At 41.5% G+C, this 12,332-nt stretch overlaps 1 protein-coding gene across 1 annotated transcript in view; it reads right to left on the reverse strand.

Annotated features, from left to right (window-relative positions):
• Positions 1-271: 271 nt before the first annotated feature.
• The window catches only part of tmc3 (transmembrane channel like 3), a 57,017-nt gene continuing 44,956 nt past the window's right edge, over positions 272-12,332 (reverse strand). Inside the window, exons 17-23 of the mRNA XM_030725189.1 lie at positions 9,174-9,284; positions 8,251-8,376; positions 7,970-8,048; positions 5,490-5,532; positions 5,122-5,395; positions 2,880-2,882; positions 272-1,274 (exon numbers count right to left, since the gene is read on the reverse strand). Coding sequence (XP_030581049.1) covers positions 272-1,274; positions 2,880-2,882; positions 5,122-5,395; positions 5,490-5,532; positions 7,970-8,048; positions 8,251-8,376; positions 9,174-9,284 — 1,639 coding nt within the window. The remainder of the gene's footprint in view (positions 1,275-2,879; positions 2,883-5,121; positions 5,396-5,489; positions 5,533-7,969; positions 8,049-8,250; positions 8,377-9,173; positions 9,285-12,332) is intronic.

Raw genomic sequence — 12,332 nt, forward strand, 5'->3', positions numbered from 1 at the left:
GATAAAATTGTATCTATTCATTGTAAAGGTCAAATATTTAAATACTTTATTACAAATGAAGGGGAAACATGGCTGTTCAGCCATTATACAAGTAGAGACAGATATTATTGTTATACATACTGCCACAATAGCTGATGTAATTATTTAAGATAGCAGTTTCAAAAGGATATGGAACTACACAAACACGAGAAGGAAATTGCATTTTAGTGTGTTTGTGTGCAGAGTGTCAAATAGTTGATGATATTTAACAATACATAATTTAGCAAAAATGTCAAACATTGGAGCAGAGCAGGTCATTTGACTCAGTGTTTTTTAGCTCAAAGCTGGTTTTGAATTTCTTTTTGCTTGTTTTTCCTTGCCTGGGTTCAGACTTGAGATAGCGCTCCTTGTTATTGATGACCTGAATGTACTGGTCAGCGCTGCTGTTCTGCTGATCACTGCTGGAGGCCAGGGAGGCTGAGTCTGACTCAGTCTGTGGGGTCTCCAGCTTTGGCTTCGTCTTGGACTTCACATGAGACTCAGTGTGCCTTGGCCCAGTTGGAGACAAACACGGTCTTCCTGGGGAATGGATGTGACGTCTGGTTTGCAGAAAAAGAGGGTCAGCTACTCTGACACTGGCCTGTGACTGGGAGTGTAACTCTGCACCTCCCCAGCCCACTTCTCCTACACCATCCTCTTCTTCATCCTTTTCTTGAGCCCTATATCTTCCTCGAGCTGTGCGCTTTTCTTTATCTATGGTTATGTGGTTTTCTACACGGTCACCGATGTAGAAATGTGGTGGCTGGTGGAGGTCAGACAGTGAGCGGGGCCGATGAGCTTTACCGAGTGACATCTTTCTCCTGCCTTTCCTCTGGTCTTCATCCCCTTCCTCTTCACTCAGATGCTGCTGCGATGAGTAAGACCGGTAATGATGTGGTTGGTGGTAAGTGGTGCAGGGTGTGCAACGTCTTACGTTCAGTGGGTACAGTTCCAGGATCTCTGCGGGTTCCTCCATGAAATAATGGCGTGGGATCCGTGTGGCTGAGCGCAGCAGCTTCTTCCTGGACTCATGCTCATTGACAATCAGATAGCGGGTGGTGTGACCACGCCGTACCCCATAATTCTGTGAAGTGATGAGCCTAGCACCTTCAACTGGATGAACAGAGCGTATGGTCTTCCTGTACAAGGGGTCAGAGTGGATGCTGTCAGAACAGTGAGGTGGAGGATTGCATGTCATGTGATGGTAGGACTTGGACCTGCAGGCACCACTAGGACCACCAAGAAATGGTGAGGGCCTGAGAAAGACAACAGTAATAATCAGTTTTGTGATTAACATACTACAACGTTTTTCTGTTATGTTATGATTGCATAATGCTATATAGCAGCATGGATTTAAATAGCATAGTGGGTTATTAATCAGTTTCAGATGCAGGTGCACAAGAGGGGCAACAGTGAAACAACCCCTAAAGAAGGAATGGTTTTGCAGGTGGTGGCCGCTGATATTTTTCTCTCCACATCTTTCTGCTGTTTCTCTAGTTTTACATTTGGCTACGGTCAGCGTCACTCTCAAGAGCATGAAGAAGACAGGCAGTTACTGTAGGAGAGCCCAACAGGGCCATAGAAGGTCCCTGACCCATAAGAGGGATTAGTATATGCTCCTTTGTGTAAGGAGGAATGGCATGAGCATTGTCAGAGCTCTACAAAATGACCTCCAGCAGGCCACTGGTGTGAATGTGTATTACCAGAAGCAGACTTCATGAGGTTGGCCCAAGGACCCAACATCCTCTAGTGGGCCTTCTGTTCACTGCCATGGCGCCTGATTACATTTGCCATAGAATTGGCAGGTCCACCACTCTGTGCTTTTCACATACAGTGGCTTGCAAAAGTATTCATACCCCTTGAACGTTTCCATATTTTGTCACATTACAACCACAAACATAAATATATTTCACTGGAATTTAATGTGAAAGACCAACACAAAGTGGTATACAATTGTGAAGTGGAACGAAAATTATACATGATTCAAAACATCTTTTACAAATAAAAAACAGTGCAGTGTGCAAAAGTATTCAGCCCCCCCTTTTCTCTGAGTGCAACCAATTGCATTCAGAAGTTGCCTGATGACTGCTAATGACTAAAAAGAGTCCACCTGTGTGTAATCTAATCTCAGTACAAATACAGCTGCTCCGTGACGGCCTCAGAGGTTGGTTAAGAGAATATTGGGGAGTAAACAACATCATGAAGTCCAAAGAACACAGCAGACAGGTCAGGAAGAAGGTTGTGTAGAAGTTTAAAGCAGGCTTAGGCTATAAAAAGATTTCCCAAGCTTTGAACATCTCATGGAGCACTGTTCAATCCATTATCCAGAAATGGAAAGAGTACGGCACAACTGTAAACCTACCAAGACAAGGCCGTCCACCTAAACTTACAGGCCGAACAATGAGAGCACTGATCAGAGATGCAGCCAAGAGGCCCATGGTGACTCTGGGCGAAATGCAGAGATCCACAGCTCAGGTGGGGGAATCTGTCCACAGGACAACTATTAGTCGTGCACTGGTCTTTATGGAAGAGTGGCAAGAAGAAAGCCATTGTTAAAAGGAAACCATAAAAAGTCCCATTTGCAGTTTGCCAGAAGCCATGTTGGAGACACAGCAAACATGTGGAACAAGGTGCTTTGGTCAGAGGAGACCAAAATTGAACTTTTTGGCCAAAATGAAAAACGCTATGTGTGGTGGAGAATTAACACTGCACATCACTCTGAACACACCATCCCCACTGTCAAATATGGTGGTGGCAGCATCATGCTCTGGGGCTGCTTCTCTTCAGCAGGGACAGGGAAGTTGGTCAGAGTTGATGGGAAGATGGATGGAGCTAAATACAGGGCAATCTTGGAGGAAAACCTGCTGGAGTCTGCAAAAGACTTGAGACTGGGGCAGAGGTTCACCTTCCAGCAGGACAACGACCCTAAACATAAAGCCAGGGCTACAATGGAACGGTTTAAAACCAAACATATTCATGTGTTAGAACGGCCCAGTCAAAGTCCAGACCTAAACCCGATCAAAAATTTGTGGCAAGATCTGAAAACTGCTGTTCACAAATGCTCTCCAGCTAATCTGACTGAGCTTGAGCTGTTTTGCAAAGAAGAATGGGCAAAAATTTCAGTCACTAGATGTGCAAAGCTGGTGGAGACATACCCTAAAAGACTTGCAGCTGTAACTGCAGCAAAAGGTGGTTCCACAAAGTATTAAATCAGGGGAGCTGAATAATTTTGCACACCACACTTTTTAGTTTTTTATTTGTAAAAAATGTTTTGAATCATGTCTAAGTTTCTTTCCACTTCACAATTGTATACCACTTTGTGTTGGTCTTTCACGTTAAATTCCAGTGAAATATATTTATGTTTGTGGTTGTAATGTGACAAAATATGGAAAAGTTCAAGGGGTATGAATACTTTTGCAAGCCACTGTATGTCCAATGTGAACAACCACCATTGAACAGAAGAGGTGGATTACGTTGCCAACTTTCCCTCGTTTACAGTGGTGTCCTGAGCTCCCTTCCCAGATGTCTCAACCCCCCATTCACACCTTTGTTCCAGTGACCTCAATAGCCCACATGAAACAATGACGAAGTCCTATATTGGTTTCAACTGAAACCACTGATTGAAATTACCCGCAGCTCCTTTCACACCTTGGCACATGTGTTTACGCACATGAACAATAGAGGGTCATAACCACCTCCAGGGGACTACGCCCACAGGGGTTTAAATACCTGGGTCTCTCCACCATGTGGTTGAGAACTGAAGAAGCTGAGAGGAGAGGAGAAATGTCTTCAAGAAACAAAAAGAAGTCCAGTTGCCCTTTTTTCAAGCTCCAGAGAAAACAACATGTATTTTTTTTTTGTGTGTGTGTGTAGTGTATAATGTTCAGCAGTTTCATCTGGATGCTGCTTTTACAAAACTGGTCTTCAGCATGTAAGCAAAAATTTTAAATTGCCATTATTGACCAGGTTAAATTTTTTTGGGGTTTCATGCCAAGAGACAATCCCATGACTGTGCTGTAGCTCAGGAGGTCAGTGGTATGATTCCTGGCTGCTACAATCTGCATGCCAAAGTATGCTTAGGCAAGATACTAAACCCCAAGTTGCTTTCCATAGTGTTCATTGGAGTGTGAATGTTAGTTAGCAAGCACTTAGAAGAAAGTGCTTGTGTGACTGAGGCATGTTGTATAAAGCATTTTGGGTGCTCAAGTAGAGTAGAAAAGTGCTATATATGAAGCAGCAGAGAGGAAAAATCTGATAGAGCATTTAGATAGTTCTATCCTGTGAAATGCTGATTAATGTTACTTTAGGTACAAATTAGGGCTGAATGCTTAATCCTTGTTATACAGTTAGAATACCATCTGGAAGGCCTCGGTTCGATTCCACCTTGGCCCAGGCCTCTCTCTGTGGAGTTTGCATGTTCTCCCCATGTCTGCGTGGGTTTCCTCCAGGTACTCTGGTTTCCTCCCACAGTCCAAAGACATGCGCTTACTGGGGCTAGGTTAATTGGCTACTCTAAATTGCCCATAGGTGTGAATGAGAGCGTGAGTGTGGATGGTTGTCTGTCTCTCTGTGTTGTGCCCTGCCTCTCACCCTATGTCAGCTGGGATAGGCTCCAGCCCCCTCGCGACCCTGAACAGGATAAGTGGATGGATGGATGGAAGTAGCCACCCCTGGACTGAAAATTCAGGCTAACGCAGAAAGAAACACTGTAGTTCCCATTGAGGCTAGTGCCAAAACCAAGTCAATCCCACTGACCGATCTGCACCAAATCTTTGGGTTCTTCCATTAGCCAGCCTTTACCTCTACATCAAGTATTATTTTTTCATTTTTCTTTATTCAGCTTGGTACTTTTTGAGTAATCTTACAATCATATTACACATATAAAACTCAACTCTTGTTTTGGTAGAGGACTTAAGAACATGTAAACTACACTGAGACTTTATCAAAGTCTGTAGTTTTACTAGGTACATCTTAACTATATATATATATATATATATATATATATATATATATATATATATATATATATAAATTCATCATGATAGAAGACACCTAAATTTGTCTAAACCTGACTGGTTAAAGCAATTTGTCTGCATGTGAGACCTGTTAGGATTGTTTTCCAGGCAGTGTTTGGGCAGTACGGTAACTGCTGGACGTCTGACAGATCCAGCCACACTTCCTCCATTCAGATCTGCCCTAGACGCTGATTGGGTGATGGTGCGGATGGTATTTCCACGATGAACAGGGGACTGATAGCTTGTGATGATGCTATTCCGTTGGAGAGACGGGGTGTAGATAGAGGTCTCTTGGCTTCTGATGTCACTTTCCTGCTGATCTGGCTGTTTGTCTGCAGCAGCCTCTGGAACCTGTAGTCTCGCTATGGAAGGGTTCAATGTCACAGGCTCAACGTTCTTATATGTACAAGAAATAAGTGAACAAACGTAGGAGACCTGATGAAACACTAAACATACCTGCAGCCATCTGGAAGACTTTCTTCTTGTCCTCTGTGCGCTCCTAAGGAGGTTAGAGGAAATTTGACTCAAGACAAACCATTTACATGAAGAAACTGGAGTCTATTAGATATGATTCAAAGCACTTCAGCGCAATAGATACATGACCATAAAGCTAGGATGTTTCTTTTCAGCACTTTAGTCAGGCTGAAAAAAGATTCAGAGCTATGTTGAGCTGGGTATTACTTTAACTTGTAATGACTTCATGAATTTCTTCACAAATAAAATTTCAACCATTAGAGAAAAAATTATTCATAATCATCTCAAAGACATATCTTTCTATACAGCTACTTTCAGGACCACTGATATTTGTCTAGACTCTTTCTCTGATTGAGCTTTCTTAGTTAACTTCAATAGTAACATGTTTAGTAGACCTTATTCCTACTAGACTGTTCAAAGAAGTATTTTCATTAATTAATACTTCAGTCTTAAATATGATCAATCTATCAATCTATCTAATCTATCTTTATTAATTGGCTACACACCAGGTTTTAGAATTCATCACAGTACAGAAACAGCATTAGTAAAGGTTACATTCATATGAATGGATAAGTGTGTCCAAACCTTGACTGGTACTATTTATATTGTAATTCATAACTTTCAGGCTGTCCTAAAAGCTCCCTGAAAAGCCATCAACTGATCCAATGCTGCAGCTACAGTACTGACAGGGACTAGAAAGAGAGACCTTCTTTATTCCTTTGCAAACAATAGCACACACATCAATCAATCAATTGGAAAAAATACTGATATAGACAAGGTAATATATTAGGGATGAAAAGTTGGCACATTGTTTTATGGAGATAAAAATTAGCAAACTACAGAGGGGGTGAATTCAAAGACACCCTGAAAATCAAAGTAAAATTCTTATGTGGCAAGCTTTTGCTGAAATTTTTTTGCAGCAACTCAAAATGGTACTCAGCGGTGTGTATGGACCCCCCGTGCTTGTATGTATGCCTGACAATGTTGGGGCATGCTCCTAATGAGACAAGTGATGGCATCCTGGGGGCTCTCATACCCGATCTGGACCCCGATCTGCATCACTGAACTCGTGGACAGTCTGAGGTCCAACTTGCCAGCATCTTACCAAAACATGATGTCCCAAAAGTTTTCTATTGGATTTAGGTCAGGCAAGTGTGTGTGTGTTTGGGAAGCGGGGGGGGGGGGGGGGGGGGGGGGGGGGGGGGGGGGTCATAAGTGATATCAACTGCTTCATCCTCCAGAAACTGCCCACATGCTCTCACTACATGAGGCCAGGCATAGTCATGCACCAAGAGGAACCCAGGACCCAATGCATCAGTGGCCCTTTTTCCACTTGCCGGTGCCGGTGCCAAGTGCTCGAACCGCTCAGCATTTTTTTCCACCAGGAACTCACTCAGTGCTTGGCTGAAAAACAGGTTCAGCTTCAGCACTGCAAACTAGCTGGTCTGGAACCAAGAATGTGTGAAGCAAGCAGCAAAAGTGCGTAACTCTGACACTCATACGTAAACGATCAGCTCACAAAGCGCAGTGGAAACGCAGGCCTGTTCTTAAGTGGTTCACCGGTTCATTGGAACCGGCACCAGCACTGGCACGAGCAACAGCACCTCATCAGTGGAAATATGGTAAGTGTAGGGTCTGACACAGTGGGTCCAACGATTTCAACCAATACCTAGTGCCAGTCAGGGTGCCGTTTCTTGGCCTGTAGAGGTCTATGCCTCCCCAAACCATCACTGACCCACAATCAAACTGGTAATGCTGAATGAGGTTAGAGGCACCATAACATTCTGCACAGCTCGTCTAGACCCTTTCACATGTCACATGTGGCTCAGGGTGAACCTGCTCTCATCTGTGAAAAGCACAGGGTGCCACCGGTGGACCTGCCAGTTCTGGAATTCTATGGGAAACACCAGTTGGGCTCCACAGTGCTGGGCAGTGAGCACAGGGCCCACTAGAGAATGTTGGGCCCTCAGGCCAACCTCATGAAGTCTGTTTCTGATTGTCTGGTCATACACATTCACACCAGTGGCTGCTGGAGGTCATTTTGCAGGACTCTGGCAGCGCTCATCCCATTCCTCCTTGCACAAAGGAGCAGACAACGGTCCTGCTGATGGGTTAAGGATCTTTTATTGCCCTGTCCAACTCTCTCAGAGTAACTGCCTGTCTCTTGGAATCTCCTCCATGCTCTTGAGACTGTGCTGGGAGACAGTAAACTTTCTGGCAATGTCATGTTTTGATGTGCCTTTATTAACACCAAAGCAGCTGAAACAGATTAACAACCCCATCTGCTACTTAAATGACCAGATCAATATCCCAGAAGTTTAATTGAGTTGATACTTTACGCTAATTAAAACGTGTTACATATATTTACACTGCTAAAAAAAAAAATGTAACTTTTAGTATGTAGCTTGTCAGAAGCCCTTTATGTTTTTATGTGAAAAATTGCTTAGTGTGATTGAACTCACAGTCTGGAGCTGCATCCTCAGCTGGTTGTTGGTGAATTTGAGGGATCTGGCAATGGACTGAAGATAGTATATCAGCATGCTGAAACACAATTGGACAATTCACAAGTCATGTAATATCCTGATGTATAGATGTTTTTACATTGTGTGTGTGTGTGTGTGTGTGTGTGTGTGTGTGTGTGTGTGTGTGTGTGTGTGTGTGTGTGCGTGTGTGTGTGTGTGTGTGTGTATCATGTGAGAAGGAGAGAGTGAGGGATTGTGTCATGCCATGTGTGCAGCCTCACAACAACAGCAGCAGTGCTGGCAGGACGACGACAGGGCTGGTGATAAAAGTCATCATTTTACTGAACCACACTGGGAAGTCATTGGACACTGTCTCAGAGATGATGTCATAAATCTTCTCCTGACCACTGAAACAGACATTTAAGCATTTTTATTAATCTGAAAACGGAAACACAACCACACATAAAAGGGCAAAAACAATGAAAACAAAGAGGAGAAGGTTCATGGGGCGCATTTCAAAAACTAGCATCAGTAATGCTATGGGTGCATTAGGGTATATGTCACTGGTAACTTCCACATCTTTGAAAGCACAAATAATGCTGAACAAAATATTTATAGGTATTGGTGCAACATATGCTGCCATCTAGGTGACATCTTCTTAAGGGAAGGCCTTACTTATTGCAGCAAGACAATGCAGAACATAGTTCTGCATCCATTTAAACGGCTCCACAGGAAAAGAGTCTGGGAGAATGAATGAACAATGAACAAGCATTTATCTTTCAAACTACAGCAACTCTCTGCCTCAGTTCCCAAATATTGAATGTTATAAAAAAAAAAAAGATCCCATATGTTGGCATATGTTCTCTTTGAACTGTTTAAATATAATTAAATTATTTACATTTTGGTTTTATTTAAATATCATACCAACTTCTTTAGAAACAGAATTTAATTTTTTAAACTATGTGAAGAATCATCTTTTCCAGACTGTGACTTTAAATTAGAAACAGCTGTCAGCCAATATCCCATTTTAAAATATATTTAAATGTTTATTGCATAGATTGTGAATGAAATACACAATCAGAGTACCTTAAGTCATTCACACATTCTCATCATAGTAAATAAAACAGGGAAACATATCAAATTAAGGTGTACCATTAAAAATATTTTGTGATGAAATACTACAGATATTACAGTATGTGTTTACCTGAATGGTCCACAATGCTGTGACGGTCTATATCTCACTATAGCAAAGATGGTGGGCAGCATACACAAAAACAGCATGAAAAGCAGCATAGCCAGGTAGAAATTGTTTGATCTAAAAAGGCAAATCAAAATGAGAACATGGATGTGTTAATATGACAATAAGTTCATGTGAATCAATCTATATAGTATATCTGTAATATAAACTGCTCAAATAAATTAAAGCAGGAAACGTCAACGGGTGGCCCGTGGGCCACTACCAGCCCACCAGAGCTTTCCATCTGGGCCCCCGAATAGTACTGCCACTGGTACTATACGCCAATCATGTCACGTCATAACGCATTAAATATTGTCTCTAACTACTCTGAATTATCAAAAGCCTCCAACTGCGATTTCCCATTGCCTATAAATGCCTCCATGTCCAACCAATCAAAGTGCAAGATCAGACCATGTGACCAAGCGTTTTCTGGCTGCACTGAGGAGCCGTTCTTGTTGGTGGTGATCAGATTGTAAACGTGAGTCTAACCTTGTTTTGTGGAGAGAAAAATGTTCAAACTTTTCTAACTAAAGGAAGTAAAAGTCGTAACAAGATTTCTGTCGGTGAACCTGCGGAAGGATTGTTACTGGCTGCTGAGTGTACTCCCGCGGTTGTCACGAACCCTGCGGCCTAGTGTCTACTATTCTTAAAATAATAAAAATAAAAATAAATCAAACTTACATTTTATTGTTAAAATAAATGTGCTGCTATTTTGTGCCATTGTGGTTGTACCGTGTGAATCTATGTTGAAATTTTTTATTTTTTTTTTATCATAGTCTGATATTTGCGCCTTTTGCCTTCATTCACACTGGGCAGAGGATGGACTGAAGATTTTGCTGGTTTTGCCTCAAAAAAAAAAAAAAGATTTATTAAAAAGTAGGTAAATTAGTATATTTACATTTTTAAAAAAGACACCTCACCATTGCCTGTAAAATGAAATTACTGAACTTTAAGAGAAAAGTGTCTGGGCAGATTTAGAAGGTTTTGCATCTGAACTCTTCATGTTTCTATATTCATTTAACAAAAAACCCAACAAAAACACCTTCTAAAAAGTAGATCATGCGTAGATAAACTTGTTGCTCTCGTGTAACATTTTATTGTTTCCTGTGCTCATTATATCTATAATGAGAACGACTGCACACAATTGCGGTGTTTAATTCACGAATGTGAGTGAAATGGGCTGCTGCTGTAGCAAAAAAAAGGCTAAAGTTAAATTAACAGTTATGAGCTACTTAACACTGCACCACAAATGAGAATTATTTTTGCAGTCACCCCTTTGAATGTAGGATGTATGTATATATGTATGTATGAATGTAGGATGAAGTTATGTTTACTCACGTTACTTTATATTTTATATTTGTCAATTTTTCCTTTCTCGCAGGCATTAAGGGAAATGTTCTAAATGCCACTCATGAAAGGCCTGGATCTAACTCATGCTGTGCAAATGCAGCTTTAAATAGATGAGTGGGCCCATTTGAGAGGATCATGAGTGTTTTCCTCCTTTATTGCTGATTCAGGAGCACCTCTTGAATTCCCTGCCTTTGGCCAGCATGATTTAGAGGCAAGTGATCCACAGCTCCACGTACAGCAGTGTTTAACTATAGCTTTTGTGTTCCTCATTTATATCAGGGCTATGCTGCTCTGTGTAATCTTATGTGTAGGTCACTACTCATGCAACCATTAACAGGACTGAGCTGTTTGTTTCCTTTTTTCTGTTAGAGAGACCTCTGCTATCAACCCTTGAGTTTATTTTTTTTTAAATTTGCATTACATTTAAATATAAATATGCTGCATTATTGAGCCAGGAACCATGGTACTGAGCAATGTCTCAAACAGGAAAGATGATTATGATTATAGGGAAAGCATTCATTATATATGGATTCACAAATTACTTAAAATAACATTTGAACAAGATGTCTAATATGTCAAATGAATAACTCACAGGGACAATTCAGACCTAAAAAGGGGAAAATACCACAAGTGGACCTTTTGAACAAATCCACATGGATTTTATGGAATTAAATAAATACTTGGGAAATCTTTTAGAGTATCTGAACTAGGACCATTCAACTCTGACCCTTTAAAGATAGAAGAGAACATGGCCGAATACATGAAAAAGGTATTAACCAATAAACAACTGCTGTCTTGTGATTCTTTACCCCAACAGGAAAAACCAACAGGAACATATCCAGTGAAACCAGAAGACTGGATTTTTATTTTTTTTAAGGTCCTGATATTGAAGACGTGGTCACAACCCAGGTGGGAAGGACCCTACTAGATACTATTATCTACACCCATTGCAATGAAAATAGCAGAAAGGAAACTGCGATACATCTATCCCATTGTAAACCTGCAAATTTAAATGCTAGTGGTGAAGAAGGAGAAGAATAAGGAAAGAAGGCCTCAACAGAGTGGCCGACTCAAGTCTGGCTACAAAGGGAGCTATTACCAATAGGGGATAATTGTCTCAAATCCAGTGAGGATTGTCCACAAGTCAGAGTACTCACTAGGGTGACCATGAGGGACATGATTGGTTATGTTTTGATAGTATTAGGTGTGGCATTTCCCACCTCCTATGGGAGGTAAGGTGCCTGGTGTTCATGTGGTAAGGACAGATCCTGACTTTCATGGTTGATTTTAAGAATGCCTGCTGGTAGAGCAAGCCAGACCATTTCCCTGAATGCATTTCGGATTCTGGAAAGTATCTTTGCCAGCAACCATGTGCCTGGAATGATGTGTTTGCACACTCCGATTCTGGATGAATGCAACCAAACCACTCCCTAACTAAGAAATGGCATATTATAAAAAGAGCTAATTGTAGGTGTGAACAAAGGGAAAGCGTAGATTCATTTAACTGTAACTGGGTGACTGTGACAATTTACAACAAGTAGTACTGACACAGGTACTTATTTAACTGGAGTAGAAGTAGGAGAAACAGACAAACTTACGAATCTGTAACTCAAGCAGGTAGTGGCACAGCCACCACTACTTCCCCTGGCAGCATGTCCACTGTGCCCCCACTCAAGTCAGGGCCAAAAATAGTCAAGTATCTAAATGTAACTAATTGTAACAATAGAGGCAGGAATCGATGGAGGGGAAAGGTGGCTGGAATGGATGTTATATTTT

The sequence above is a fragment of the Archocentrus centrarchus genome, unplaced genomic scaffold, assembly GCF_007364275.1.
Source record: "Archocentrus centrarchus isolate MPI-CPG fArcCen1 unplaced genomic scaffold, fArcCen1 scaffold_48_ctg1, whole genome shotgun sequence".
Taxonomy (NCBI): Eukaryota; Metazoa; Chordata; class Actinopteri; order Cichliformes; family Cichlidae; genus Archocentrus; species Archocentrus centrarchus.